Source organism: Corvus cornix, chromosome 4A (assembly GCF_000738735.6).
Source record: "Corvus cornix cornix isolate S_Up_H32 chromosome 4A, ASM73873v5, whole genome shotgun sequence".
NCBI classification, from domain to species: domain Eukaryota; kingdom Metazoa; phylum Chordata; class Aves; order Passeriformes; family Corvidae; genus Corvus; species Corvus cornix.
The window spans coordinates 12,871,868-12,896,588 of record NC_047058.1 but is presented as its reverse complement, the minus strand read 5'-3'; the positions used below and the strand labels follow the sequence as shown (position 1 = coordinate 12,896,588).

General features: G+C 46.4%; 2 protein-coding genes across 7 annotated transcripts in view; one reads left to right on the top strand and one right to left on the bottom strand.

Annotated features, from left to right (window-relative positions):
• The window catches only part of PASD1 (PAS domain containing repressor 1), a 103,596-nt gene extending 85,250 nt beyond the window's left edge, over positions 1-18,346 (top strand). For 5 of the 6 annotated variants that reach the window (XM_039572302.1, XM_039572303.1, XM_039572305.1 and 2 more), the window contains 12 exons: positions 796-902; positions 3,612-3,759; positions 5,825-5,906; positions 7,385-7,508; positions 8,260-8,369; positions 8,842-8,928; positions 9,880-10,038; positions 10,534-10,737; positions 11,537-11,751; positions 12,325-12,417; positions 12,896-13,103; positions 14,250-18,346. In XM_039572302.1, coding sequence (XP_039428236.1) covers positions 796-902; positions 3,612-3,759; positions 5,825-5,906; positions 7,385-7,508; positions 8,260-8,369; positions 8,842-8,928; positions 9,880-10,038; positions 10,534-10,737; positions 11,537-11,751; positions 12,325-12,417; positions 12,896-13,103; positions 14,250-14,420 — 1,708 coding nt within the window. In that variant the 3' untranslated portion in view covers positions 14,421-18,346. The remainder of the gene's footprint in view (positions 1-795; positions 903-3,611; positions 3,760-5,824; positions 5,907-7,384; positions 7,509-8,259; positions 8,370-8,841; positions 8,929-9,879; positions 10,039-10,533; positions 10,738-11,536; positions 11,752-12,324; positions 12,418-12,895; positions 13,104-14,249) is intronic. The other variant, XM_039572306.1, reaches the window with a different exon arrangement.
• A 3,053-nt stretch (positions 18,347-21,399) lies between these two features.
• Positions 21,400-24,721, bottom strand: part of TBC1D8B (TBC1 domain family member 8B) — a 30,943-nt gene continuing 27,621 nt past the window's right edge. The window contains exons 19-21 of the mRNA XM_039572299.1: positions 24,042-24,098; positions 23,621-23,718; positions 21,400-23,290 (exon numbers count right to left, since the gene is read on the bottom strand). Of these exons, the coding sequence (XP_039428233.1) occupies positions 22,880-23,290; positions 23,621-23,718; positions 24,042-24,098 (566 nt within the window). The 3' untranslated portion in view covers positions 21,400-22,879. The remainder of the gene's footprint in view (positions 23,291-23,620; positions 23,719-24,041; positions 24,099-24,721) is intronic.

Here is a 24,721-nt window from a genome sequence, read left to right as displayed (position 1 = left end):
GGACAGTGATGGGGAGGAGAGAAAAAAACAGTGGTTTTCTCCTCACATTTCAGTGGTTTCATAATCATAAGCTATCAGGCTCTGGTGAAGGCTGCGTTAGGACACCTGCAAAAAAAAAAAATCTCTTATTTTGCCTAGAAAAATGAAAATCTAGAATTGATAGCAAAATAGTGAGGTAAGTCATTGCAATGTGCCTATCTAAATACTTCATCAATTCCTTCCCTACCAGGCAAAACAAAACCAGCCCTAAATCAGCCCCATGCCTATTGCTATCTGTACTCTCAGCACAGAAAGTTTTGTTGGCTGTAGTTTCCCAAGGTTTTCCAGGGGAGCAATTACTTCTTCCCAAGCTGGTCCTGACACACACTGCAGCTTCCCACTTACTCTCTCTTCCACAGTTACTACCCAGGTGACGTTTACATCCAGCCTACCGGATAATTTCACTCCAGCTCCAAGTTGTTATGCGCGGGATCGGCCATAGCGTTTCTCAAGCTGTGTCTCCTTAATGAATTGAGTCACTCACATACGTACATGCCTGTCTCTACACCCACATAATGAATAGGCTGTCAAAGAGTAAACACACACCTTTTCATTTTCTCAGTTTTTACCTCTCCCTTGCTGCGGGGTTTTTTTTTGTTTGTATATGAAAATATATCACTGCCTGTGGAAAATCCACTCCAGATTTCCCTGCCAAGTGAACGAACAAGGTATTTGTTGCTGGTATCACAGCTTATCTTCCAGGATGTCAAAGCATCAAGTTTTGTGCTCACTCCCTGCTCTTTGCTTCCTTTCTAGGGCTCCACCTATTATAGGATATTTACCCTTTGAGGTTTTGGGAACGTCAGGGTATGATTACTACCACGCAGATGACCTGGAGCTTCTTGCTAGGTGCCATGAACACTGTAAGTTGCCATCCCTCTGCAATGTGTCTGTCTCTGATCTCATTTGTCACTTGTGCAAAACCTTTTGCTGTCATCACAAAAGGCTTCATCTTCAGGGGCACGAGGGAACTCTCCCTTCCCATGACAGACTGTCACAGCTGACACTTACCTGCGAGGTTGAAACCTGCAGAATTCACTCAAATCAGAAACTGTTTGTGCAGATTTCCTAAATTGGCAGATACCTTGTTTGAGCACAGGTTGTCTCAGAGTGAAATGAGATTAAAAGATTGGGAGTTAGAACTTCCCCCCTCTGTCCTGCAAGTTTTGTTGATTCATCACAGTTCATGGGGTCTTGCCATTCCCCTGGGCTCCAGAGTCAGCCAGGAGGCTCAGCTCACCAAAACACCTTCTGAGCATATCATTTGGATCACCTGCCTGTGCAATTAGATGTTGTGAACCTCACTTACTCATTAGTAAAATGCTTCTGGAGATTCAGTATTATTTTAAATACAAAACTACTGAACGCAATTTCCCTGTGGGTGAGGATTGCTCATGTTTGGTCGACCTGAAAGGAAAACAACAAAGCAGAAGAGTCAAGTTCAGGCTGATGTGTGAACACCACAGAAGGTCCGTGAAGTTCATTTTCATGCAAGCAGAAGTGGTGTGACCTGTGGGAGCCAGAATAGAAGGAGCACTCGCGTGAGTTCCACAGCAGTGCAGCCCAATGCTGGAGAACCATGTCCTGCTGAGGGCTGGAGCCAGTGTGAGAAGGGCAGAGGGTGTCTGCAGATGTGGTCTACTCTTAATCAGTGTGCATTTCTTAGCAGGTGTGAGATGTTTTATCCCCAAGACCCAGATTTTTCCATTTTATTGGGTGCATTTCAGACTGAGATATTGAGCCAGAGTTACATGTGTCCTGCGGTGGTTTTGCATTGCCAAGCACTGCAATGAAAAATAACTACATACTTTGTAAAATGCATCTAGGTAATCAGGTATTTTGCTAAGAAATATTACTTACAGGTTTCCTGTTGGGGACAGCGTCTGTCTCTCTGCTATCTCCACTTGAAAGGAGAGTGTTTTGTCAAAAGGAAATGAGGACACCCCAGAGAGTGGACCAAGTGGGATGCTGTAATTGCTCTGAGATGCAGAGCAGCACAATGCTGGGACCAAGAACCACAGCGTTCTGGAGACAACCCATCTCTGAGCTGCAAACCACCCCCATCTCTACCACAAACCCTGTACCACTTACACAAATGAGGAGCTGAGGGGCCTAGAAGAGAATGGGGGAGAATACTTCCCTGCATATCAAGTTTCCCTGCTCCACTTCCCTGCTGGCTGCTCTGCCCTGTCCAGGCAGAGCCACTGGTACAGCCCCTGCCAGGGAAGTGGGTTGCCTGGCTGAGCACATGGAGGAAGCTGTGACAGGGGGGACACACAAGTTGTGTCAAGTGCAGCAAAAGCGTAGATGGGAATATTAACAGAGTATTTTAAATGTTTTCAAGTACAGTACTTCTTAGTGCTGTTTGCTTAAAAGACGATTCAGATACAAGTGAGATACTTAACCAGACAGTGGCCTTTTGGTAATGCATGTGCAGTTTGGTATGGACACAAACTGTATTGAGAGTGGGTCAGGTCATCAATTTGATGATTTATATTCTACATCTCTATCAGCCATGCATTCCTCTTACCTATTAGAAGAATATTTGCACAACACACCTGTAGGGAAGGATCTTTTCATTTTACTGCACAGGGAAACAAAGTAAAGTGCTGGCAAAGTGGAAACAAAGTAAAGTGCTGGCAAAGTGGCTTAGAGAAGTTGCTTCAGGACATTTCTGCCAGGACTAGGAGCTGAGGGATCCCCAGCATGTTATGTTAGCCAGAAAATCTCTGCTAAGTGCTTCATCTAAAGCCCATCACTGTTAATGGGATTGCTAAAGAAGTCAGTCCTGATATTTTAACAAAGTAGAGGTGTGCAGGTGAGTTAAAGACCACTTGGGTTAGTGTGGCTTGCTAAGTTCCTGTTTGTCACACTGACACTCTGGGCAGGCATCTTGTGTCACTACTGTCAAGTGAAATGGGTTTGTTTAAACCACATTTGTATTTTACTTTGCATTAATTGTGGGTATTTTAAGTGAGCATGTTTCATTTTGTATTCCCTGCAGTTTGGAACAGTTAGTGTGGTTATTTAACATAGTTCCCCTCATTATTTTCCAGTTGTATTACAGAACCTGAGATTTTTCTGGATGTAGCCTGATAATACATACCAGGCTGGCCTAGGCCAGGTCTTGGAGAAAACTCTCAGTTAAACTGTTAAAACTCCACTGTCTTGTTTTGTGCCATTATTAGGATTCTTGCATCACACCTTCAGTCTTTGAAATGCATTCTCACGTACTTATGAAAAGCAAATAATTTGTTTAATTAATGTTATTTATGCTTATTTCAGGGAAGCCCATGAGTAAGTTATAAGAATGTAGCTAGTTATATGGTTATATACCAGTTATAAGAGCAATCTCAAAGTAACAAACAGCACTCCGGAAAGTCAGCAGGAATGACCCTAAACAAAAGCCGAGTACCTGGTTGTGTATCATCTGTCTTGTTTATAAAGCTCAAGAGCCACTTTAGCACTGCCCTAGTCTGGGAGAAGGGTGTGGGACTGAATTGTTTTTCCAATCACCTTTGCACCATGAAATCCCTGTTTGCTATGAATTGCTTTCTCTTTTTGTTAAACAGTGATGCAGTTTGGAAAAGGAAAGTCCTGTTACTATCGGTTCCTGACCAAAGGGCAGCAGTGGATATGGCTGCAGACCCACTACTACATCACCTACCACCAGTGGAACTCCAAGCCCGAGTTCATCGTTTGCACTCACCTGGTAGTTAGGTAGGAGCAAGCACCAAACTCTTCACAGTGTATGTTATGTCTAAGTGTTGAGCCATCGCTTCTTCTAGTTCTGCTTCATGTTAACCAAATACCTGCTGTGCCTACTGACACACAAAAATGATATCTAATTCCATGAAACTGTTCCAACAGGGAATATGTGTTTTATTTACCTGTTTACTTTTTTTTTTTTTTTTTTGGCAACTGGGGCAATAGCCTGGAAGCCACCTCTGGCCAAATCTATCAGTGTGTTACATTCCCCTTTTGTCCCTAGTGATGACATGGCCATAGAAAGAATTAAAGCTGTTGGGAATCAGACAGCTTTCTGGGCATGAATGAGATCACATAACTCCTACAAAACCTTTTGATCAGAGCTTTAAATATTTATGACTTATTAAGCTGCTGGCTTGCTGGCCTTATTCCTCACCCAAATCCAGCCCTGGATCCCCCCCTAGTGGGAAGCTGCTTGTGCTGAGCTGCAGCTCGTGCTGGAAGGCAGTGCATGTGTGAATGCACAGATGCTCCGTGAATGCACCTTCTGGGGGGGGGATCTGCTGGATCAGCGCTGCCATCTGAAAAAAGACTATGTTAAGAGTAAGAATATGTTTTCTGAAGGGCTTGAAAAAATAGTGACTCACTGTTATTAACTGCTCTATTAACTTGAGTAAAGTTACTGCTCACTGTGTATTTCTTTAGTGTCAGGAATCAATTTCTTTCTGGTCCCCTCTTTTTCTGTCAAACATCTGGAAGAGCAAACACTAGTAAATCTGAAATACATGGATCTGTTGGAGTGAGTCAGAGGAGGGCCACAAAGATGCTCATAGGGCTGGAGCACCTCTCCTGTGAAGACATGAAGAGAGAGCTGGGGTTGTTCAGCCTGGAGAAGAGAAGGCTCCAGGGAGACCTTAGAGCCTCTTCCAGTGCCTAAGGGAACTCCAAGAGAGCTGGAGAAGGACTTTGAACAAGGACATGGAGTGGTAGAACAAAGGGGAATAGCTTCAAACTGTCAGAGATAGGTTTAGATTAGATCTTAGATAGAAATTCTTCCCTATGAGGCTGGTAAGGCACAGGAAGCCTAGAGAAGCTGTGGCTGCCCCATCCCTGGAAGTGTTCAAGGCCAGGTTGGCTGGGGCCCTGAACAACCTGGTCTAGTGAAAGGTGCTCTTCCCACAGTAGAGGGGTTGGAACCAGATAATTTTTAAGGTCCCTTTCAACCCAAATTCTATTGATTCTGATTCTGTAATCTGTGATATAAATTACATATGAAGTGTTAACATAAGCAAATGTTACACAGAGAGGTTGCTTCTCAGTTGTCTTGCTTCTGCCATCCTTCAGGGAATTCAGCTTCACTTTAAGGTCTGAACTTAATTGTGCATTGATTTGTTTCTTCTTTCTGGTTCCAGTGCCTCTTAAACCTAACAATGTAGCCCTAAATAGATTTTGAAGTTCAATTCTGTCTCAGATAGTTAAGGTTTAAAATACATTACTGAAGTACACAAGTTAAAATGTTGTTTCAGGAAAATTCATTGCCACGATTATATAAGTGAGGTCAGTTCAGCAACTTCTCTTGCGTCCCACAAAGGTTGTAGCTCATTAATATTTCATCACCCTAAAGTCTGGCACCTCTCAGTGCCCATGATCCATGAGCACTCAGAGAGTCTTTGAAACATCCTCTCCAGTTTATCCAAGTGGTGACTCATGTGGCATTTGTAACTGTAAATATTTTATTATTTAAGAGAGGAAAAAGTAAGGAAAGAAAATATACTCTTTTAGAGGCTCATTATAGGGATTCCTGCACTTCACATTGCACCTGGGTTTTTATTTGGACCTTCCACTGGAGTGCAGGGTGTTAACTCTGATGCATGCACAGCTGTGTGCACCCTCAGAAGGAGGGACCTGACCTTGTCCTGCCCAAGGCACTGGCGTAGGGATCACTGAGCTACCATGCAAAAAAGTGATTCTTGTTCATCATCATTAGGTTAGAAAATGAATGTACACTCGTTACAGCAGTTTACCTGCACAGGAGCTGTAGAATAATTTTTGGGGTTTTTTGTTTCGTTTTTTTTAGTTATGCAGAAGTTCGGGCTGAGAGAAGGCGAGATCTTGGCCTCGAAGAGTCATCAATTGAACTGGCATCCTCTTCTCTAAAGGTACCATGTTCCTTCACAGTTGAATGAGAAGATGTTTAAACCAAACTGAGTAATAGCTTACCAATCTTAGGAACATATCTGTTCTTTCTTCTCCATTTTCTTTACTCCCATCTCATTCCAAGCCTTCACCTGGGTCAGGACTCAAGCAGCCCCTGAGAAGCTTTCCTCTGCATGGCTCCAAATTGCCCATGTTGGATGAGGCTGGATGAGCTTTGAACAGCCTGATCTAGTGGTGGATGTCCCTGCTCGCGGCAGAGGGATTGGACCTAGATGATCTTTAACTCCAAGTATTATCTGATACCCCAATAACTGCGAATTCAGCAGTTGCATTGCTCTGTTCTGCTCCTTGTAATCTTTCTGAGACCATGACGCAAAAAACGGGTTAAACCACCTTGTCTCAGAAGCACAGCTGGAGCTGGAGGCCAGATTGCTGTACCTATCACCCTCAGTAAGGCACAGAGGACCCAAGAGAAGGGCAGTACCACAGGGTACCTGTTTTGCTTGTGCCAGATCATCACTGATACTCAGATGAGGATGGGAATTGAAGGAAAAACACTTACCTAGATTTCAGCTCTGTTGCTGGATCACACGAAGTGTAGGATTGTGACCAGAGCAATAGCTTCCATGGCTTGAGTCAGTCTGGCATCACCACACATCAGCCCAAGTAACAAGGTCATTTTAACTTTTAAGTTTTTTCTCTTGGTAGTTTACAAATAAGACCAGAAATCAAAGTAATTTCAAGGGGATTAGTGTGTAGTTGTCATTCCATCAGCCTCATTGCTGTTCAGACATTATTTTATGGGAGCTCAGGCTGTTCCCCTCTGCTGCCCAGGTCGTGCCGAGAACAGGCTGCTGGAGCCACTCCTCCCCAGGGAGCAGTGAGTGGGATTGCAGCTCTCAGCATTGCCCAGTACCTGTCCCCCTCAGGAGGCTGTAGGTCCTCTTGGGGCTCTGGCTGATGTCCCCATGCCACTGCTCCATGTCTCTTCCCAGTCATCTCTCTCCATCTCTGCAATGGATAAAGCTATTGCCCAGGTAGCCCCTCCTGCCACCTTCATTCATTGCCCCTGCCATCACTCCCCAGAGAGCCACAGCCAACCAGCTGGGACATCCCTGAAGAGATCAGGTGGAAAGAGGCTGATGACAAAAGCTTATTTCCTGCTGCCCACGGCTCTGTGGGCAGGGGAGCAGGAGGGTGGCACACCAGAGTGCAGGCCACAGGCAGCAATCCCCATGGAGGAGCAGTCCTCCACTGCTGCTCGCTGCCATCAGACGGGTGCCCAGGGCATGACTGTGAGGGTCCTGTGTGCCCGAAGGCTTTCGGGTGAACTCAGAGTGAGCAGGGTTTGGTGGTGTGGTTCCACGGTGCTGCACACCCAGCCTGCTGGGTTCATCTGCAAACAGGAGCTCAGGGAGGTCCCTTCCGGGGCCATTCCCACCTGCTGACGGTCTCACCGCTTGTGCTTTGCTCCCCGCAGAGCCACAGCAGCTACCTGGACGTGGGGCAGTGCGGCAGCAGCCAGGATGCCAGCCGGGAGGGAGTGTCACTGTCATCGCACAGCTCCCGGCACTCCTCGCACACCGCCCTCTCCGACTCCACCTGTAGGTGCCGGGGCAGCCCAGCCTGGGTGCAGGCAGTGGTGTGGAGGGCAGAGCAGCCTCCAGAATACTGGGGTTCGGCTGGAAGGGACCGAGTCGGGGTGGGGGGGAATGCTCATTGCTGGCACCAACATATCGCGTCATGACAAGTCACAGAGCAGCAACAGAGCCACGGCCACCTGCCGCCTCCTCCCTCTTAACCCACTGCCTGTGTGAGAGCAGATTTCTCCTGGCTTTTCACCAGCTGAGGGTCATGGCTGTCTGCTGTGGTTCAGGGGACACGAGGTGACTCGCTAGCTTGATTGAGCCAAGCTCACTGACAAAAGTTTTATGTTGGGATGATATAATTTTATTGTGGGGTCTCTGATGTGAAATCCCTGCAGAAGGAGCACAGAAGGATGCCTGCCTTGCTGGCAGCTTCATCCCAGCTCCTGTGAGTGCCCACCTTGCCCTTCGGGAGGTAGCAAGGTGACTGCAGTGCCCTGTGTGGGGCTATGGGTAGGAAACTCAGGGGACTTTTCTTGAGGTACTTGCTGTGGGGAGAGCAGGGATCTCATCTAGATATACCCATGGAGGGCAGGCTGAACAGGGGGTTAGCATCAGGAGGGAACCCAGCAAGTCAGGTGGGGAGCCAGAGGGACCACAGAGGGTCTCACTTTGGCAGTGTTTGGCCCATCTGCATATGCAGAGTTCAGGCTTAGCCAGGGTAGCCAGGCACAGGTCTGCTGTATCACAGTGAATGTCTCTCTTGCAGCCACGTCATCCATGCGGCGCACGGACACCAGCACCCCCACCCAGCCGGCCGTGCCGGGGGCTCCGGCCGAGAAGGCGGCCCTGCGGCTGGCAGCAGTCAGGAGCGCTCAGGTCAGTGGGCCTGAGGAGCAAGAGCCTTTCTGAGGCTGTTGTGAAATGAGCTCAACAAGCATTGATCTCGCCCTCAGAGATGCTGGATCCCACACTCTGAGTGTGCTGGGACTTCCTGGGGAGTGCCACTGGCTGGCAGAGCTAGTGGAGAGGTGCTAGAGGCTCCTCTGCTGCCTTCTTTCAGGATTCAGTTTGCTCCTCTGGGCCAAATGCCTTTTCACACCACCAACCCTCTTTTCTTGGGGTTAGTACACATGAAATGGCCTTTATCCAAAATGGATGCTGACACCAAGGACTTGCAATTAGCAGGGGCATGCAGGAACCTAAATTCTCCCTGCAGACTTATCCTCAGATCTCCAATCTCAGTTGTCCAATTCCCTGCACTTGTTCATCCCTGGTATGAGCTGGTACAGCACCAGCTCTGCACTAGAGGTGCTATGGACCTACAGTAAGGCAAAATTTTCATTTCTAGGCCATAGCCACTCCTCAAGCCCCTGGTGAACACCTCCCTCAGAACCCTGTGGCTCAGCTGGCAGTGCCCTCCCAGCACCCTGTGATGGTACGTGGTTTATTTTTGTTAAGTGCACTGGTGTGTCCTGTCAGCAAGGCAGCCTTGGTGGCTCTGGTTCACTGCCCTCCCATCCTTGCTGGCTCATCCTAGAGTGGGGACAAGGCTTCTGTGCCCTTTTTGTTGCTGTTACTGGGATTTACCTGCAACCAAATTATTGCAACCGCTTATTTCAGCAAGCAGAGAGAGCAGGTGGGACACCCAAAGGAGGATACAGGAGAAGGTTTACACTTGTGAAAAGCATTGTGAGCTGCTGAAGGCTTCTCCCTGAATCTGTAGCAGCTACCTGCAGGCTGATACAATGCTGAAGAGTTTTAGTAGAGGAAGGGGATGTCATTTAGTAGAGGAAGGTTTGAGTTAGTCCAGGAAAAGAAAAAAAGAAAAAAACAAGAAAAATGTGGGAATCATAAACCATAATGACAAGGTCTGTCCTTACAGGGCTTTGATGTCAGTGCAGTAAATGTTCAGACTATAAAACAGAGATTGAAGATGGCCAGGGTAGGTGTGAAGGATGGATCCCCAGGTGGGATTGCAGCCTAACTTGGGCCTGGCATCTGGTAAATACCATTAGCAGCACAACTGAAAGCCCAGCCAGGAGGTGTGGCAAGGGTTTGGATGCAGTGTCTGCCACAAAACACAAGTGGGCCCAAACCAGCAGTGTATTATCCTGAGGGGACAGGAGAGTCCCATGTATAGACACTTCATCTGTGCAGTAATCTAAAGACCAACACCTGGAGGGAGGCACTGTGTGTGAGCCAGATGTGCTGCTGCTCTGGAACTACAGTGGCACTTCAGTTAAATATGCAATTGCCATTTTTTGTCAGCATCATATTTTTTATGGCAAAAGCTGAAAAGCCATCATTTTTCTCAATCCAGCATTGCTATGAATGTGAGTACCAGGACTGGTCCTACCCTGTCATCCTTTTTCTCTCTTCCCTGCAGCCAGTGTACCATTTCCCCACCCAGCTGGGGATGATGCACCAGCTGAAGGAGCAGCTGGAGGAGAGGACTCGCATACTGCAAGCTGACATCAAGACACAGCAAGAGGAGCTCCACGTCATCAAGGAGCAGCTCCAGCTCGTGCAGGACTCCAACCTGCAGGTACCTGCTGCCCCTGAGGCTCCCAAACTCACCAGCCATTTGCTTTTCCTTTAAGCACACAGAGCAGTAACAAAATTGTCTGTGGCAAAAGTATTCAGGAATGAACTCTGGACAAATTGGTAACGTGTTTTCGGATGTGGGAGTGGTGTTTCCCGAGAGATGAAGTGACATCAGTATCTGAGTATTGAATCAGTGATTTCCGTGATTTAGAAAAACCAATCCCAAATTAATCCAAAGTCTCCTGCGCACAAAAAGCTTGGTGGTTCTGTGTCTGGTTAGTGCTGCTGGATCCCCACTGCCGCTCCTGCAAAACACAGCAGGCACAATGGAGCTGGAACGGTCCTGTCTCTGAATAAATATTTGACACAAGCTAACATTTGATTTTCCGTTGCTCATAGTTCACTCTTCCCCTGGATTTAGAGATACTGCTGCTGCTGCAGTGTTATTTCTGCCAGGTGGTACAACCAACAACTCCTGTTCCTCTTTTGTTTAAAGATGCTGATGCAGCAGCCGATCCCCGTCGTCCTTAACAACGTGCAGCAGCCGAGCCCCCGGAGGCCGCCGCCGCAGGGGACACCCAGGCAGACCACGGCCAAGAAGTCACAGCAGCCAGGCCTCATGGGGACAAAGCACTACTGCAGCACCCACCTGCTGTCACCACGCCCGTTCCTCAGGGACCCCTGTGGCACAGCCCCCCAGGTCACTGGCTGCTTCGTTGTCTTCATGACCCCCTTTCCTGGCTTCCAAATCCTTGTCTGCCCCGTCAGTCCTCCCCGTGGTCCCGAGCATCCCCTCTGTGTTGGTTTTACTGCCTAGGTGGCGTTGAGGAATTTGTGTCAAGAGTCAGTTGTGAACAACATCACTCAACTGTAAAAATAAAAGCCAGGTAGCCAAAAAGCATTTGAACCCCAGGGACTGCTGGAGCCCTCCTGGTGACTGGGGAGGAAGTGAATGGGAAGTCTGGGCTCTCATCAACACAATGCTCATTCATAGCCAGTGAGAATTGTGGTTTCATAACATGGGAGTAGGCATCATTTTAAAAGATTAATTTTCCTCTGCCTGAGGAATCTTGGGAAGCAGCTTTGAAAAAACAATTTTGTCATCAGTAGACCTAAATCCACTATTAAGACGGGAAAGACTTGAGTTGTTCAAAAGCAAAGCAAGCCAAAACTGCTGCTTTAAAGGACAGATGAGATGCTTTCCTTGGAGACTTTGGATTTGCACTTCTTCTCTTAAGCTGTTCTTTTCTTCCTCAAGCCTTTTGTGCCCTTACCTAATTTCTCAAGAGACTGTCTGGGGATGCCAACACCTGCCTTGCAGGGACAATAAACACTAATGGGTTGGTTGTCTTGAATAGATACACTGTTCCTACTGCTGTGTTCAGAGACAATATCCTATTGTTCCTTCTCCTTTTCCCATCTGCCCACTGTAAGTGATTATTTTATCCTTCCATTAGGGAGCTTTAAAATGTGCATGGGTACCTATGTCTTCATTTCAGGTACAGCAGCAGCAGCAGCAGCAGCAGCAGCACCCAATGAGAGGAAGCCAAGGGCAGCAAATGTGTGTGCCAGGGCAGGCGAGCATTTCAGTGCCCCTCTACAACAACCCCATGGTGTTCTCCCAGACACACCCCATCGCTGTGGCTGCACAGGTGCCAACTGACAGCAGTGAGAGGCTACCACCAGCTGACTACAGCCAGGACAGGAGCCTCAGGTACCCACAGCCCTGCTGGGACCTCCTGGGGGCAGTGACAGAAAATAGCAGTACTGGGGCAGCAGGGAGGGCAGGTGTGGCTGGGCTCAGGGCACTGGGCTCAGGATGCCACAGCAGGTATAAGGATGTTCCCTCTGCAGGGGTGAGCCCAGTGTGCAGGCAAGCAAGGTGCTGTGCACGTCATGCTGTATCATCAAGGGCATTAAATCCTTTTCTCTCCCAAATTCCATAAGTTAATCTAACCCTGCCCTCTGTCGGTTTAAAGCCATTCCCCCTTGTCCTGTCAGTCCATGCCCTTGTCAAAAGTCCCTCTCCTGCTCTCTTGTAATCCCTTTAGAGACTGGAAGGTGCTATAAGGTGTCCCTGGAGCCTTCTCTTCTCCAGTCTCAACAATCCCAATCTTCTCAGCCTATATTCACAGGAGAGATGTGAGGTGATAAGAAGCATCCTGTTTCATTAGCTTGTTTTCAAGATAGTGGTTTACCCTCTTTCATGGAGGATTTTCAAGGAGTTGTTGACAGGAGCTTGGACCTCTCCCTTCCCTGACCATCCTCTGTTTTCCTTCCACCACAGGATGCTGTTGGATCAGTCCATCCAAGCCATGATGCCTGCAGCCAACAGCAGTGGCCAGCCTGTGCAGAGCAGTGCCAGCAGGCAGCAAGGAAAGTGAGTCTCTGCTGGCCCTTGTTTTCCTGCAGTGTCTTAGCAGGACACTTAATGGCACTGAAAAAGATGTGGAAAAACTTGCACCTGATTGTGCAAACACAAACAGTCTCAGTCTGAAGTGAAACAAAAGTTCAGCCAGTTAGGAGAAAAAGTAATGAGAATAGTTTTTAACTACAAAGAACTTTTTGATAAATAAAGTGCTTTGAAAAAAAAATTAACCATTTTCTGGCTTTTGCAAAGCGGAAAATGCTTGGCCAAGACACAGAGAAAATGTACAGCCTTGAAAACCTTTATCTTCAGCAGTTCCAGTCCGTGCTTTGTGGGCAGGGGGGAATCTGGGGCCTGCTGTCAGCAGGGTCTGCACGGTTTGGCCAGCCCTGCTCCAGGCTGGCTCCTGCAGCAGCTGGGCTCCCCCGTGCCCTTTCTGAGGGTGGGTCTGGGTGTGGGATCTCACGCCTGGTTTTCCTCCTTGTGGCAGATTCGTTGCAGAGCAGCAGACCCTGCCTCCCCCAGCGCAGGTGCAGCCAGTCACCTGCAGCGCCGTCCGACCTCCAGCCCCGCCACCCATCTTCTCCCCGTCTCTGATGATCCCACACACCAGCTTCACATCCCACCAGGCCAGCACACCAGTTCATCTCCACCAGTGGCCACAGCAGCAGGTTCAGCAGCACCGCCTCTACCTTCAGGTATTGGAGCAGGTTTCTGAGGAGGTACAGGGATGGCTTAGGGATTGGTTGGGGTTTTTTGAAGAAATGGGGCTTATCTGGCTGATCAAACCTGGTCAGTGCCTTTGCACATCCTCCGTTCCCATTGTATCTCCACATAGCCAAGTGCTCTACCTTTGCAGGCTGACTGCACCCGCTCAAGGCCGTATTTTCCAACAGAGTTATCACAGCATGTACGGAAGAAATACCCAGTTTTTCAAACACAGCTTTTCACCCCGAGGAGGTGTGGTGGGAAGCTTGCTGTAGTCATGAAATATGATAAGAGATAAGCTCTTTGGAAAACATACCTCCTGCTGTTACATCTCAGCAGAGCAAGCCCTCAGAGCTTTCTTTTAATAAATGGGTATTTCACAACACGCATCTGGACAAGGTGATTTTGGTTTTTCAACACACAGTTTACATCAGTATATGCTGAACTAGTGACACCACCAAGGAGAGGGGCTGTTGAAACTAGTAATTCATTAGTAACACTCTCTCCAAGCCCTGCCTGGATGGCAGAGGTCAGTTACAGTCCTCCAGGCAAAGATGGTAGAAAAGAAAACAGGAGGAGTAGGTACAGTTGAAAGCAGCCACACAGCAGGACTGGATTTAGAGTGAGAAATGAATCACTGTTGTTAGCAAATGTGTCATGAACTGTCCCTGCTTTGGGTACATGTCCTCATGGGCTGCATGGAGGTCCTGAGGACGAGCAATGTGGACACTGGGGTGAAACAGCAAGTCCAGGTCTTTGGGGTACCAGCCATGGGTGGATACATGGTCACTCTAGGACCTCTTCCTTGGTTGTTTGAAGGTCTTTCCCATGCTAGATCAAAGCTGCACATCCTGCAGATTTTACCTTGCATTCGAGTAGTGTTTGGAGGTCTCCATTCCTGCTGGGCTCCCCATGAGCCTGTTAGGACAGATGGGTCCTGCCTCCCCCCTGTGCTCTCCAGGCATTGTTGGTTGTGCTGACAGCAACAGCATCCTAAGGGGCACAGCTGATACCCTCAAGTTTAGGACTTGCTGCACACACTCCTGGGCATGAGCCTCAGCATCAGCCCTGCAGCAAGAGAGGGACAGCTGGGTGATGCAGCAGGTCTGACTGCTCAGATTTGTGTCTCCCGACAGATGCAAGGTCCTGAGCTGGTGCCTGGGGCTCCGACGCAGCGCATTTTCCAGCCACCCCACACCCCACAGCAGAACCCCTTGAGCTACTTCCTCCACCCGCAGCAGCAGAGCCACCACACGCAGGGCCAGCCCTGCAACCTGCCCGACCTGCCTGAGATGCAGCTGCCCTGAAGGTCGGTTCTGGGAGACAAGGACCACACGGCTGCAGCTGCTGCGCGCGGGCGCACGCAGGAGAGCACGAAGCCGTCAGAGCACGGCACGGGAGAGGTCAGGCTCCGTGGGGAGGTGGTGGCCAGAGGGATGATCCCTGACAGGGATGCATGGCTGCAAGGGCCTTGTTTGCTGGGATTCCCCTGCAGCAGTCCGTGATGCTGTTCCGGCAGCAGGGTGTGCCCTGGCCCAGCACCGTGGTGCCACTGGAAGCGGTGGCTTTCTGGCTGCAGGGAGGGGAGGTATCAGGTCGCTGTGAAGCTCAGTTTGCAATGGAAAAAACCCTTTTCCATTCAGGACTTCAACGCTGAAAGTCACTGTGAATTTAAGCCCAGCATTTGGAGCACATAGACTGTACCAGTCCGCAGGACACCATTGGATTTCCGTGTACATAACTCGTTTTGCTGTAGTAGGTCCATTGTGGATTCTTTTTCCTTTTTCTATACCTCAGTCCCGCATATTTTTGTTTTCCAGGAGATTGGATAATGCTGCTAATTTACATAACACCACTTTTGCCTGAATTTCTTACTGTTGTTATACCAGCTCACATCGCAGCTAGTACAATATTTGTCATGTTTTGGTTTTGGTTAACAAGTGAAGATAAATTTGTATGGTTTTTACTCCCTGTAGCCAAATATTTTTCAGGTTACAGACAAAGAATCTTTACTCCTTTTTTTTTTGTTTGTTTCAAGTGATGTAGTTGTATATGTTTCTATACATAAAAACAAACAAACATGCATAGAACAGCATATGACAGCAAACTTTGTGGTTTTGCTAGGTCATGTTTCAAATTGGCAAACCCAAAATGTATAATCACAACGCACGCGATGTTACAAGCCCATAGGGTCAGCAATAAATTGTATTTTTGTAAATTGTCACTTTTTAACTATACATTTATATTTATGAATTGAAAAACCAGTTTATTCCTCAGTGGGTGTATAGTTAAGTGTCCCTACTGTTTGTGTCTTTCCAAAGGAAAAATTAAAAAGTACATTTTTGAAGTGTTAGTAGCTGAGTACTAACTTTGGGCATTGTTAGAGCCCAAACATAGATGGGTTTGGCCATTACTGTAAACTTTGCAGGGCAGTGGTTAGTTAGGACCAGGTCCATCTAGCAGTAAAGCTCCAGCTGGCAGACAGAGCAAGGTTTAGAGAGGAGTTAGTTCCTAATGTTTAGTTCCTAGCATCTGTTGAAACCAAGCAAAGAATGCTTGGTTTTGCCTTTTTTTTTTTTTTTTTTTTAATGGGGTTTTCTTTTTGTGTGTGTTTCCTTCTTTTCCTTCTGCAAGCCACTTTCTTGGCCCTTCGCAGCACTGCAGCGGCTGGTGTTACTGGTGCTGTTGGCACAAGCAGCTCCAAGCAGCCCTGTGTTTCAAGAGAAGGGCGCAGTGGGGCTCGTCCAGCCCTGGTACACCAGGGGCTGTTTCCCAGCAGTTCTTCCTGGGGAAGGGGATGGGGTTTTGCTGTGCCACATTGCCTGGGGAGTGGTGGTGGGAGGACAGGCTGCTGGAGCTGGGCTCAGCCAGGAGCTTTTGGGGCTGGTGCAGGGCCCCAGGGTGCTTTGGTGTTTTGAACAAAAGCTGTGCCAGTCCCTGGCTTTCCATGTGTCCCCTCCCTTGGCAAAAGCATCTGCACAGGTCAGCTTTGACTGGGACACTGAGTGCACAGCTCCCAGGGGTGCCAGACATGATGGATCGTGGGTTGCAGAGCTGGCCACATGCAGCATTTTGGGGAGTGTTCTGGGCCATAGGATGGAGGCAGTGAGGTGCCCAACAGCCTGGGGTCCGGTATCGGGGCTCATGCCTTGTCAGCACAGTCCCTGGCTGGGCCCCAGCCCACACAGCACATGCAGCCCCTGGGTGCTGGGCAACCGAGCAGCTGCTCTTGGACACAGTTGGAGCCAGCCCCTCCATTTCAAACCATCACAAGAAATCGTGGCTACAGCAGAGCCATGGGCTGGGGCCACCTCACTGCTAGTAGTGGGATGTGGAGCACCTGCCTTTGTGGGGCAGTCTGGAGCTGAAATAGTAACACCTGGGGCTTTCCTACTCTGCAGGTTTGTGCTGCAGTAAGGGCCAGCATAGAGCCTTCAGGGTAGGAACCTTGTGTTTTTAAAGCACTATTAGTGTTAGGGTCTCCCTCTCCCCATTCTAAGGCAGTGGGGTGGCTCATGAGGGTGCAGTAGGTGGGGGTTGTATTTTTGGGATTGTTGTTTGTGGGGGTTGTTGTTCGTGGGATTTTTTCCACCATAGCCTTGGCACATAATGTTGAAGGGGAGGCAAACACATATATTTGTGTTAGGGCTCCAGCACTGTGCAGTTTGTGGCTCAGGGTGGCTGGCTGAAGGGAAAGGCTGTGCATTTCCCTGGCTTCCCCATTAAACCTGCATCACCCCAGCACATCCCCATGGCTTGTCTGCAGTGCCCCATCACCACACATGAGCCCAGACATGGCAGGTGGCAATCAAATGGATCTCAGAGGTGGTGGTGGTTGGGGTCGGGGGCTTGGGGGTGTATTTTTTTAACAGGGCGTGGTAGGGAGGTAGCTGAGGCAGAGCAGTTTTCTGGCATTGCTGTGGCTTTGGCAGTGAGTCCAAAAAAAAATAGGGGTGGGAAGGGATTCCGGGGGAGGTGGGAGGCAATGGGTGCGCCAGATGGGGCCGGGCCCTGGGCACAGCCCTGCTGATGGCAGCACTGGGCTGCAGGGACAGAGGGCTGGGGGCACAGCCCCTGCTCACAGCTCCCAGCAAGGAGCACAGGAGCTTGGTGAGGATGTTTACATGTTAGATCAGCCTTGCTAAAACCAGACACCTAAAAATGCACTTTATCATGTGCCCCCCCTTATCTCAGAGCACCCCCAGCCGCTGGCCTCGCTGCTGGTGGACAGGGGCTGCACAGTCCCAGGCACTGCCTCAGGGGCAGGGCCTTGTTTTCTTGACATGCTCCAAAGGACAAAATCCCACCGTCCCTTTCTGGGGCTTGCTTGGTCTTTGCTCAGTCTGTCTCCAGCCAAGGGGGAGGCTGAGTCAGGGCCAGGAGGGTTTTGCCTTATATTGTCCCTGACGCTCAAAAAAATAGATGGATAAAAAAATCTCTTTATTCAGGTTGATTTGTATTTGTTTACCTCGGTGTTAGCTATGACCTGTGTTTTTATGACTCATTTGGAATTGAGGGTTGCTGGTGGGTTTGGTTCACACCCCCCCAGGTGCTTACAAGAAAACACAAGTGTGACTTGTTGGTGATAAGCAGAGGGCAGGGACGTGACCGATGGCAGCAGGGTTGGCCTCCAGTGTCAGTGTTGACCTATCAGTCATAAATGTTCTGAGGTTCTCTCATACACAATTACCTATATACTATAAGTCTATATATAGATGTACGTATTTTTAATATACATTTATATGTATGGAGATGTATATCTATATATAAATATATGTAGGCCACACAATTCCAGACCTCTGAAAACACAGGCAGCTTTAATTAATAAAGTCTTGCACTTTTAGTGTATTTGTACATATAAGCTACAGCCTGGTGGGTATAATCAGGCTGATTTGACAAACACAATGAGAAGTTACTGTATATATTGTATAGTCCATGCAAGAAAAAAAAGAAAACAAGAAAAAGTCAAGAATTGAGTATAAATCTTGGTTTATTTTATATGATGTTGAATATAAATACATTTATAAATGTTACTATTCTTAAAAGTATTTTGTAATGGGAAAAAGTAAGTGTCTTATGAAGATGAACAGTAAAGATTTTATTCTTGTTTTGAATCTATGTCCCTGCACAGCTCCATTGAATGGGAGCCCGTGCATTTTGACAAGCTTTAAATAGATTGTACATAGTATTTAAAAAAAAATAAGAAGAAATAAAATAATACTCTTACACACTATGTACTGTTGTTATTCCCTGGGTGGTGTGGGTCTGTTGGGGATCTGATCCCTACTCTCCAGGAGAGACAAGAGCAGCAGCCATTGTGTCCATGTGCATGGACAGCTGAAGGGATGGGGCTCAGGACAAGGAATGGGATTTCTGCGACCAGTGCCAGAGGCAATAGGAGCAATGCATAAATTAGAAAGAACAAGGGATCAGGGTCTGCACACTGTTTGAATTTGGATGCAAAAAGCAAGTGCCAGTACTCCTGGGCTCTCTCACTTACCAGGTCAGCACTGAAGCCAGCTCGGGCTGCACTCCAGCCTAAACTAGTCCCAGGCTGCAAAACACAGGTCCCCATTTTTCTTCCACTTCTGGGAGGCTGCTGTCCCAGCAGGGGCTTTGGCTTGGTCCTTGTTTCGGAATGCACTGACTAAACATGGCTTTAACATGGCCAGCACTCTTGAAGGAACTTCCACAACAGGCCATCACAAGAAATAATAGTGCCTCAAAGACAGGGTTTTTTTTCTTAAGGGAAACAATATTTTATTTAACATCCCATTTGTCTTACAGTACCTCTGCATACAACACATTGTTTAAAAGCCAATCTGTCAACACAAACATGTGCTGCCATCTTGGTAAAGTGACAAAGCTATAGCAAAAAAGACAGAATAGCCTATTTTTCTGGAAACAAATCGGAATATTTCCTTCTGTTTTAGTCCAGATAACAACAGCAATCACAATCAAGAACCTTGTATGGTACAATTGGATGAGAAACTTCTGATAAAATCAACACACAGCTATTTCTTAGTCACTATGGTAGCAAACTCTTCTAAAATGACATTATTATTCAGCCATTAGAGTGATGAACAAGTGGCTTGTTTTAGGAATCGATGGAAACAGAAAGTGATTTTTCTGTATCACATGGCAGCAGCCACTTCATGTCCTGGGAAATGCTACTGGTTGAATTACCATCAGTTCTCCCCCATGGTGGAAAGAGCTGGTATTTTTTGAGTTATTTCCTCCCCTCACATGCCCAAGGCCTGTGCTGGGCACACAGAGCAGCCAGTTCCTTGTGGGGGTCAGGGCTGCCACTGGTCACCCCAAGCACAGGGAGCAGCGCCAGGCTCCAGAGCAGCACATTCCATATGGCAAGACCGAGAAGACATCACAGCTCTGCTGGCTGTGTCCCCAGGCTACTGATTAGGTCTGACAAAATGCATCTCAGTACACAGCAACAACGGCCCAGCCACAAGGAAGGACTGTGCAGTGTCCTCAAGAGCCACTGTCAGTGCTGTGGAGTCCCCGTGACACAGCTGCCGAGTCACAGGGGTGATGCTGCAGCAGGCACTGCAATTGTCAAACTGTACAAACAGCATCAGTAGTTGTAGCAATCTATAGCCTACCTACAACTGCCTATTTTGTACTGAATGATACACCTGCATTTATTTCCTATGACTGAACCTGAAAATAAAGGCAGAAAACTTCATGAAGACTTACAGAAAGAAAGTAACACAGATGAGTGAAGTGACGCAACAGAAGTGCTTCCTGTTTGTGGGCACACCCAGCGCCCTCAGGTGATGTGATGGGAGTCTGGGGCCATCTTTGCATCACCAGCTTCACCTGGCCAAGAAGCTGTATGGCACAGGGACCTCTGTCCCTGACTGTGCAGGGCTTTGAAGTCAAGGTATCACTCTTCAGGAATGAAGGCAGGGAATGAGCTGCTGTTGCTCTAGCAAATCCCAGGTAAACCTGCATCTATTTGTTAGCCAGCCTGTCTGGAATAGGGATGGAAGGAGCTGGAATAGGAAAGCAAAGGAAAGAAGCTAAACACTAACTCCAGAGTTACTCTGTCACAAGCAGAGCTCAACTTCTGGTGCACTGTGGTAGTAGCTCAGCAAACATACCTCTGGGTCATACTCCTTGGAAATCACTGGCACTTGCTACATCTACATCTCCCCAGAGGACCAGCCCATGCTCCAGAGGTTTCAACAGGAAGACCCTGCCAAGGTGGGCCATTGCCTGAATGCTGCCAGCCTGCTGGAAGTGACCTCGCTCCACCCTCCATCCTGCTGAGACTGGATGCCTGGTCACTGGGACTAGTCTTCCTGGATCAACCTGCAGGTGTATTACAGGAAGAATTTAAAGACACCACCCATTTTGGGAAAAAATATTAAAAAATTGAACAAAATATCCATGCAGTTAATAAAAGTTAGTGTTCCCCTACATATCCTAACTTCTCACTTTAAATCTATTTTGATATATATATATATGCTGGTAATGTTTCTTTATACATAGACACAACATCTGACAAGAGCTTCTACCCACCTGGCAAAGGCTCTACAGTCTCTTGGGTGGGCACTGATAGAAAAGGGCATTGTAAAAACTGAGCACCTTTTTACAACCAGCTAACAACAGAAGGTTGTTGTACTTTGCAAGTTCCTTCACCACACTCTTCTGTACTTAGATATTCATATCTTGGCTCTTTCTCATTTAAAAAAAAGTCTTTGAAATTTAAGACTTTCATATCTCTGTTACCTTGATTAGCAAACATTCACAGCTTTGACTACTTGTTGACATAAACAATATCTCTCATAAACCTCCAAAAGCTTTTGGGATGGGCAGCTGTATGTATTTTTGTGAGGCTCCATTAATTCATCATGGCTATTTGCAGTAGAATTACTCACTGATCAAACCTTATCTGAGTACATCCTGGACTAGAACAACAATATCATCTGCTTTGTATTTCTAAACAACTTTGTGAAAACAGTGAGTAAATACATTTTCAGAGAAGTAATACAGTGTGGCCCTATACAAATCCACTTAAATGGATAAATTAGTTTTTCTATTTTATACATAAAAATACAAATCAGCACTATATTGTATCAAGTGCAATTACTTTGTGAAGGCTTCTGAAAAAAACTTCCTCATTCTCTACATGTATGATAAAGCTTTTGGACTTCTTCAGTAAAACTTTATTTTACATTAATACCTGAGACTATCGGGGAGAGTATAAGACATAATTCATAAATTTAACACCAACTGCAATGATGGCATTTCACAAAGTGCCTGTAACACAAGTCAGAAATTCGTTTTATTCTTCATTCACACTAGTATTGCAAGAAAAGCCTCAGAAAGATACCATCCCCATTCTGCTTCTTTAAAAAAACATGCACAGTATAAAAATAATGCTGCTCTGCAGAAAAAGATTGTCATACAGGCTTTAGAAACAGACATTTTTATCTAGTTTAGCACAGACTCCCCACTTACTTTGCTATTGTTATTAAAATACAAGCTCTTACCCTCCTCTGAATGCCTTCTAGCACCAGTTACCAAAGACTCAAAGTCAACATTTCTCAGCATTTACACTGGCAGAGCTTTCCTCCACAGGATCTCCACTATATCATATTTTCTATATTAAAAATTTCAAGTCAGATTCAAGGGGGTTTTCTTGTTGCCTTGAATCCTGACAGATGGAAAATATTACAGCAGCAATAATCCCGAGTGCTATAGAAAAGCAATAGTAATTACTGGGTTGAGATATGGACTCAGGGTAGGCAAAGAAGCAACTGCAATCTGTCCCTGAGCAGCTCAATAGTCAGCATTCAGCTACACTTGGCCTGTGCTTGGACTTTTCAAACACCAGCAAAAACTCTACATTTCATCAACATGCTCCTAAGAAGACAAGAATGGCTCCTCTTGCCACATAAAGTACAAACACCATGTGGTCAGACAGATTTAGCCACTGCTTTCCCTTGATTTCAAACAATCAATATTAGTTTTTGCATCCTTGTGCAGCCTGGATGAACAAATAAGCTTCTGTCCTTTTCACCTTTTTTTGTAGGAGGATTGGTATGAAAGTGGGAAAGAGACCTCTAGGCCAAGCTAGAAAAGCAGGCAACCAGTTTTTTGTTGCAAATACTGAGCCACGGGCTGGGAGAATGCAGTCTGCAAACTGCTGTGAGGGGCTGGAATCTGCTGGAGTCCAGACCCATGGGTAACATTAAAGCAGAGGAATAGAGAGCAGGGCAACTTCCTTCTCTAATCTCATGGTCTTGTGCTACCACAGCCTCTGTTCTTAGTCTTCACCCTGCTTTGACCCCAGTCCACATGCAAGTTTGTAAATAATTAATTACTGTGGAAGACAACCTCCAAGCTGTTGATACTCCTTTAAAGTGAAAATGGAAAAAAGTAATTCCTTTTATCACAGTAATAGAAATGAACCTGGAGAACACTCACTCTAACAACAGTCATTCAGATAGGTTTGCAACAGGTACACACCCAGTATCTCCAAGCAATGTGGCATGTTTTAATAACATGGTAAAGACAGTTTATTATTCAGTCCCTTTTTTCGGAGTGAAACTTATGAACAATGCAAGAAAGTGATTGTGCTTCAAACTATTTTTATTTACATTACATACCAGTAATCTGATAATTAAAGCTAACTCTTCAAACTTCATTCCCCATGTAAACACCAGACTTGATTTCCATAGTTACGGCCTTCATTTGTAAGCATTTCATGTGATGAATTCAGAGTCAAAGGTAAAGAAAATTACACTCTGGTTCTTGCTTTAAGCTGTAAATTTTTAGCACTCTCTATTTTAGCTTTTATGTCATGAGGTTTTTCAAAAAATCTCACAAAGGCTGGCTCATTTAATAAGGATGCCAGAATCTGTTCAAAGGCAAAAGACCATTCATGGTTCCCTCCCGAACTCTGTGCTCTACTGCCTTCAGTCTGCTCAGAGCTGCTTTCCTCCTGCCTTTCTCTGGGGACTCCAGCAGCCATCTCTGTATCAGCAAGTGGACTTTTGACAGGTGACATGGGACTCTGCAGTCTTCTGCCAACTTCTTCCATTTTCAGCAGGAGGCTGGTCACCACCGCGATAGCCCGATACAACAGCTCCTCCTCAGGATCCCCATGGAACAGATTGTAGAGAGTTTTTGAGAACTGGATAAACTGAGACTACAGAGAGATACAGAGGAGACTGTTCAGAGAAGAGCAACACAACTGTCTTGTTTCACTACCTGTTGTGCTCTCAGTCCAGTGCCTGCTGCTGCCAGGCACCTGGTGCAGCTGCTCTAATGACAGCATGGACCAGCTCTGAGAAACCTCTGTGTGTCTCAAAGTCCCTCTCTTCATATGTTATAGCAGTTTTAAAAAGCCACAGTCCAATGATTGATGTGAAGATTTGAAATATAAGGGATCCTACAAATCCTTTAGAAATATTGTAACAAGACTTAAAGGGTAAACTTTCAAGATAAAATAGACTTAAATAAGAGACAGACCGTTTACCTGATTCATTCTTGGCAAATCCTTGATGTTTTCTTCTTTTTTAAGAAGTTCATCTTGCCATTGCTTCAGATATGCCTGAATATCAACCTTCCCCTTCCCTTTATGAAGGGGAAGAAGTGGAAAAAAAAAAAAAAGTGAACAAACAAGAACTAAGAGCTTCCCACAAGAACTAAGAGATGATAAGCAAAAGAACTGGCATCTTCAGTGTCATTCCTTCTCAACAGAGTGGTGGGGCCAAGGACTACACAGGAGCAGAGTTTACACTGCCCTTTTGCTCCCACAACTACACTTACATAAGTGGAGAGAATGTTAGCAGCGCACTAAGGATGATGTTACTGAATATACTCTGTCAGCACACACTTTCCCAGCTCTACTCCCCCAAAAGACACAGTTACCAAATGTGCCACCAGGATTCTTTTACCTTTTTCTGGGCTGCTCTTCAAAGAATCACTTTCAAGACTATCCCCAACAGATGAAACTACAATTTAGGAGAAGAAACAAACAAACAAACAAGTTATTTATTTCAGAAAAGAGGACCAATGTTTCATTTCCCTTATCAAAAATTCCTTCCTTAAGGGGCAAGACCCTCAATGTTCTCAGCACAGATTAGATAAAGAAGAAACCACATGGTAAAATTTGCATACTTTCTATAAAAATAGAAGCCAATGTGAGGCAGAAGATCACAAATGAAACTGCTATCAGTTATATCAAATAATCTTTATAATGTTCATGGTCCATGACTTGAAGAGCAGCAGGAACAGTACCTATTTATTATCTACTTTGGGCAGATTTTAAAAACCAAAAGGGGATCTGTCTTCCCTATAAAAATCACACAGCTTTCAAGAGTATTTGAAACAGATTATTTTATCAACTCCATAAACTTACTAAACCTTTTTCAGGTTTGAATTTTGAAACACTTGCTTATGTGCCTCAAAGTAAGTATGGATTTGGTATTTTAATTCTTGAGGCAGAAAATACCATCCCTTTATGCCCAGGATGCAAAAATAAAACGACCATCACTTCAAAACCACAACAGGCTGCCTACAATGCTGAAAAATGCCAACCAAATACGCTCTGCTATTTCCATGTAAACACCTATGG